The sequence below is a fragment of the Mastomys coucha genome, unplaced genomic scaffold, assembly GCF_008632895.1.
Source record: "Mastomys coucha isolate ucsf_1 unplaced genomic scaffold, UCSF_Mcou_1 pScaffold20, whole genome shotgun sequence".
Classification (NCBI taxonomy): Eukaryota; Metazoa; Chordata; class Mammalia; order Rodentia; family Muridae; genus Mastomys; species Mastomys coucha.
This window is the reverse complement of record NW_022196903.1, coordinates 63,225,652-63,231,763: the sequence shown is the minus strand read 5'-3', so window position 1 is coordinate 63,231,763 and position 6,112 is coordinate 63,225,652. Positions and strand designations below refer to the sequence as shown.

The 6,112-nt window shown below is 34.6% G+C and overlaps 1 gene segment (V, D, J or C); it reads left to right on the top strand.

Moving 5' to 3' along the window:
• The first annotated feature begins 4,605 nt into the window (after positions 1-4,605).
• On the top strand, positions 4,606-5,274 carry LOC116099897. The segment is given in 2 exon segments: positions 4,606-4,720; positions 4,928-5,274. Coding segments are annotated over 2 exon segments (396 nt in total).
• Positions 5,275-6,112: the final 838 nt, after the last annotated feature.

Below are 6,112 nucleotides of genomic sequence, written 5' to 3'. Positions count from 1 at the left end.
GGTAAAGTATCACTTTGATATTCAAACTTCTATGTGTCAATGTTTAGAGCCATGATTTTTTTAAAGTTTATATTCAAAATTTCTGGAAGAAAATTGTCTTTTTAAGACTTCCGATTTTAGCACCTCCTCTCATTAATTTTAATGAAAACTAGTGTTATATAGTGTAGCTGTTTATAAAATATTCAGATGACAAAATATCTATATATTCAGGCTGTAGATTGAGAAATGCTTATGGAAGAAATACAACCACGAACCAAGCCAAAGGATCTGAGTTGTTCTTCTTTCCAGATAACTTTAGCCATGCAAATGCCTGAATTATGTTGTACTCACTGCTAAATTCTATATGTGAAGAAGCATGCATAAATGTCTGTCAATTATAAACACTTCATCAAGTGACCAAGAGAGAAAGCCATAATATAGGCAGAGAAGGACAAAGTGGCCTGTTTTGACAGTCTCGGTACTTAGAAAATGGCTCTATGTCCCAGTGTAGGGGAATGCCTGGGCCAGTAAGCAGGAGAGGATGGGTTGGTGAGCAGGGGTAGGGATAGGGAATAGGTTTTTCTTTTTCTGGAGGGGATAAACCAGGAAAGGGGGAATAACATTCAAAATATGAATAAAGTATCTAATAAAAAATATGGACTCAGGTGATGAGAAATGTAAGGATTATACCAGAGGAATTGGTGGAGAGGAAATCATAATAAGCATATGTTGTATTTTCAATAAAAGAAAAAAGCTTCCCAAAAGGAAGAAAAAAAAAAGAAGAAGAAGAACCAGCACCATTTGCACAGATCTTTCTTTTATCTGGTGTCCCTGCCTCTTATAATGTCCTTCCGTGTTCTTTGGCATGCTTAGTGTACAGAAGGAGAAATAAAATAGGAAGATGCTGTCCTTATCACTGATCACTGGCATACTCATCTAGATTTCAGGTAAGGTTATTGGACAGAACAAAAAAGCAAATAATGTTACATTAATACTTACTTTCCATTCAATATGTAGAAATACTGATTCATGGGAAAATTTGGTGTTTACATTTGAAAATTTAAAAGATAATGTATTTTCCATTTTCTCTACTAATATTATTAAGTGCTTTTAGTCTCAGTGGTTGACATTGTGATGACCCAGACTAGCTGTCCTGCTGTAACTCCAAGTCAAAAAACTATTTCAGTTTTTGTTTTCTCTCATTATATTTATTTTATTTTACTTTAATATTATTATACTACTATACATAATGATTATTAACTGTTATTGAATAGAAGAATGTTTGTTTTCTAATTATAAAGAGAAAGTGGGTGGATCCTAATGGAAGAGGTCATGAAGAGGACGTGGGAGGAATAGAAAGAAGGAAAAAATAATCAGAATATATTATGTGAAAAATAATGAATTTGCTGTAAAAGAAAAGAGGAAGAAAGAAAGGAATGAGATAAAAAAGAAAAAAACAAAATAGAGAAAAAAGGAAGACAGAAACAAAAAAGAAAGAAAGAAAGAAAGAAAGAAGAAAAGCAATAAAGGAAACATGTTAGGAAGGAAGGAAGGAAGAAAGAAAGAAAGGAAAGAAGACAGAATGGAGGAAATATTATCTATAATGTGCTAGGAGCCAGCCCCAACTTGGAGTTTCTTTTTCCTTGTTGGTTCTTCTTGAGGCAGCGGAGGGAGAAGAGCATAGGTGGGGGTAAGACTCAGTCTTATGATTTCTGGGGTAAGACTCAGTCTTACGAGATATTTAGGGTTGCTACAGCAATAATAAAAAGGTTACTTATCTAAGTCTAAGTTACTATGCTATTGTAGCTATCCTGCCTTCTGTGATACTCTGAGGCCAAAAACTGCAGTTTCTGGCACTTAGCACCTCTTCCTCAAGCCACAAAGTATTAAATAAATAGCCTTTGTTTTATCTTAGCAGAAACTGCTGGACTCTAAGTTTCAGCCTACTAGTCAGAAGTCAAAGGAAAAGAAGACACTTAGAGAAGTGATCATAGAATTTATTACTAAGTTCTAGAAAGTTTCCCATGAAGGCTATCTAAGGGGGAAATCAAAAAGATCCTAAGTGGGGAAAGGGAAAAGAATATACTCTATGAAGCTCCACGCCATCTTTTGGTCCCCAGTTCTTATACATTTTTCAGAATACATGATCACATCTTACAAAGTTCATCACAAATTCACACCAAACATCAAATCACAAATTGAAATAGAAGTTTAAAATAGCAAATGTTTACATGCATATCCATTAGGAGTAATTATCTAGCTAAACATCCATCACCTGTCTCAGCCCCAGAGGTTCACTGAAGGTTTAACATAATACCTAAGTGAGGTTTTGTATAGATGAACCCAGTCAATATTTTATCTTCTGTCCTAGCACCTATAATAAATTGTTAATCCCCCTTTTATGGCCTTTAACAACCTCTTGGAATGTGCTCTGAGTAGGAGAAACTCTGGTTACCAACTAAGAGCAATTAACTGCTGACACTTGGGAGACTGGCAGAGTTCTCATTGCAGTTTTGACTATCAGAAAAGGACCTAATAGCAGTCCCATTATAAAAGAGCTTACTAATCACAGATATAATTTTAGGAGTTCTTATAGAATCATCATTAAGACTTAAGTCATCTATTTGTCTATATAGCATCATTACAAGACAATACATCTTCATGAATATGCAGAGATCTGCTCAAAAGTGTTGTGCTACTACTTAGTGATTGTTATATATGTTTAATAATAACAGGAAATGCATATTAATAGCAAGAATCTTTCCTAAAATTAGTCTCCACAGCCTTGCTTAATGAGAGTGCACCTGTCACAGATTATATATAATAATCCAAAGCAGGCATTTCAGGATGATCACCTGCTAGTTATTAGCTTGTCCTATTATGGCTCCTGACAATGATACATTAATTTATACATGTGTATTTGTATTTTAATGATTGCAGATGCAGTGTGCACCTTAACATTCTATGCATGCTGCTTCACATTATAATTTCACTTACTAAAAATTAATATATGGTAATTGCACAGAACTGCTAATTGTTTTGAATGCCTGCTTAAAGCCAGTTACCAGATGCTCCATTATCTCCAATGACTCTTACTAAATAAATTTGTTCATCAATTGAGATTTACTTCTTTGATAGTTTTTCTTTTTGGGATTAGTAGAGTAATCTTAATATATTTAACCATTCCCTTTCAGAAACTTTCATCGCAATCATGCATAAACATTTCTTCCCAAAGTACCTGCCATTATTACATCTCAAATATATGTTTTCTATTATAATGCTCCTAAGACCTCCTAATATGGGCTTCTCAATCTAGCGCCTTACATCAATATATAGTCCAAGTCAAACAGCAAATTGAAATTTGAAGTTACAATTCATACTTGTGGGATGAATGTGGCAAATATATATGAGGGAATACAATGATTTAGTCATTATAACTTTTCCAGGACCATACAGTTTTCATAATTTCATGAATTTTCATACCTAGATGAATTCCATTGTACAATGTACTATATTTCAATTATCCATTTATCTTCAGGTGTACATTGGAATTGATTCCATTTCCTAATTATTGTGAATTGAGCTGCAAAAGACATGGATGTGCTTTTATGTCTGTTGTAAGCTAAAGAATCCTTTAGGTATATCCACAGGAATGGAATAACTGGGGAATGTAGTAATGATATCTGTAGCTGTTTTAGAAGAATGAACAGTGATTTCATAGTTATTGCACTCCCACCTGCAGTGAGCTGGGGCTCTTCTTTACTCCTATCCTCATTTCTCAAGGGTCTCAGTTGTGTATGTTGCAGTTACTGAGGCTTTTCAAAAGATCAGACACAGTTTTTCTATAATAAATGTGCTCTAGCTTGGTTATATGATCCAAGTGACAGGAACATTTTTTTAATGGAACTGATGGGAATTTCTCTCTTGATCTAGATTGTCTCATAATCGTGGTCTTTTAAGTAGCATGAAAAACATGTACTATGGAAGGAATTTGTTTGAACATTCTGGAAATACTTTTTGACACTTATCATAGTTGAAGAGTGTTGTTGGAAAGACATGAAAAGTGTATTATTTGGCACTTATTGCAAAAGTGCTAAAAATACTTTGATATCTGAAATTCTTTGACCTCTGAAATTCTTCTTTATTCTGGTAGATTGTAAATGCTTATGAGGATTTCATTTCCCCCTCTGGAAAAATATGTCTTCATAAGACATCCAGAATTTCTTACTTCTTATTAATGAAATTTCAGAAGTGTGATATCAATTTAGGTTTACATGTTGTTATGCTTCTTGGAATGTTCAGATGGTTAAAGATGCTTCAGCTCATACTGTGAGAAATATCAAAGAAAACAACATAAGTCTGGAATAAGACCATGGTTATAAGATGATCTTCATTTTTAACTACTTAATGTATCCCCGAGTCTTCCTTAGGCTATGCTAATTATGTAACCATGTAAGTGAAAACCAGTTCTTATATCTCAACAAATTTTCAGGTAACCAGCAAACCAATAAATACTCTAAGAAGGCACTAGGAACCTGCTCTTCTGATCAGGTCTTATTAAAAAAACTCAGGAAATCAGCATGATTTGCATAAGTACTTCTTCCCTTTAGTGTTTCTGCCCTTTAGAGTATTATAAGAAGATCTTTCTCTGGGCTGGGTCATGATCAACACAAACTCAGTGAAAGTTCAAAGATGGTGTTCATACCTCAGTTCCTGGGACTTCTGCTTTTCTGGATTTCAGGTATGATTGCTTGAACATGGCAATAAAGTGGAGATATTATTTAAATGTGAAATTTTCTTTCTTTATTAGGAAGCCAGCACCACATGGGAATTGACTTCCTGTTTAAAGAAATTGATACAATGAAAATCTTTTATTTTTCTAAGTAATTTTGGAGTGACTTTCCTACTCAATGTTGTATCCTACTAATATTTTTTTCTATTTTTCCAGCCTCCAGAGGTGACATTGTGCTGACTCAGTCTCCAGCCACCCTGTCTGTGACTCCAGGAGATAGAGTCAGTCTTTCCTGCAGGGCCAGCCAGAGTATTAGCAACAACCTACACTGGTATCAACAAAAATCACATGAGTCCCCAAGGCTTCTCATCAAGTATGCTTCTGGGTCCATCTCTGGGATCCCCTCCAGGTTCAGTGGCAGTGGATCAGGGACAGATTTCACTCTCAGTATCAGCAGTGTGGAGCCCGAAGATGTTGGAGTTTATTACTGTCAACAAGGTTACAGCACACCTCCCACAGTGATGCAGATCATAGCAAAAACCACCAGGAAAGCAGAAGTGTGAGTCTGTGATGCTTCAGCTGTTTCTGGTGGTGCTTCAATGTTCAAAGTGTTTCACAGATGCAGCCAGATGTGTGTTTACAGAAATAAGTGAAATGAAGAAGCCTCAAAGTCCTACTTGTCTCTGAATTCTCTTCACTCTATTTCAGCACTAGAATACACAGCCTATAGTTGTTCTTGTGTAATAAGACAGACTTCTTTCAGTGTACTGCAACCAGAAAAAATCTCATCCAAGGTGGACAGAGGGAATAATCGATTATTCCATACCCTTATAATTGTTGGAAATTCAGATGAAGCATTGTTTGAAACAATATCATATAGTTAACTCTTGTCCCCATAAAGAGCAGAGAGCTCAGCCTCAGAGATTCATGGCTCTGTTGCAAAATTCCCTATGCATATTTTATAGTAAGTGAACAACTCTTGAATATAAAGTATTTTTCTGTTTATGGATTTATATAATTTGTCCAATAGAATTTGGTACAAAGTTCAAATATCTTGATGAAATGTTTACAATTACTACTTAAGTGACAAAACGTTATAGAGATTAAAACAACAAAATTATGTATGCCAACTGATGTTTCCATAAATCTCTGGAATTATTTTAAAATCATAGTAAGTTGTAAGGACTAACAAAATTAAGTTATTTTTACAAACAGTGGAATAGTTGAATATATTCTAGCATTTCAATTCACTTTTGCCTGCACAGTATTTTATGAAAATAGATGAAGCTGTACATTTAGCATTTTATTTGAAAAACATCAGTGAAATATTTGTAGGTACCAGGACAGAGGTTTTTGAAAAGGAAAATAAGCCTGGTGATAATTTTTCTTAAGTATGAAAAT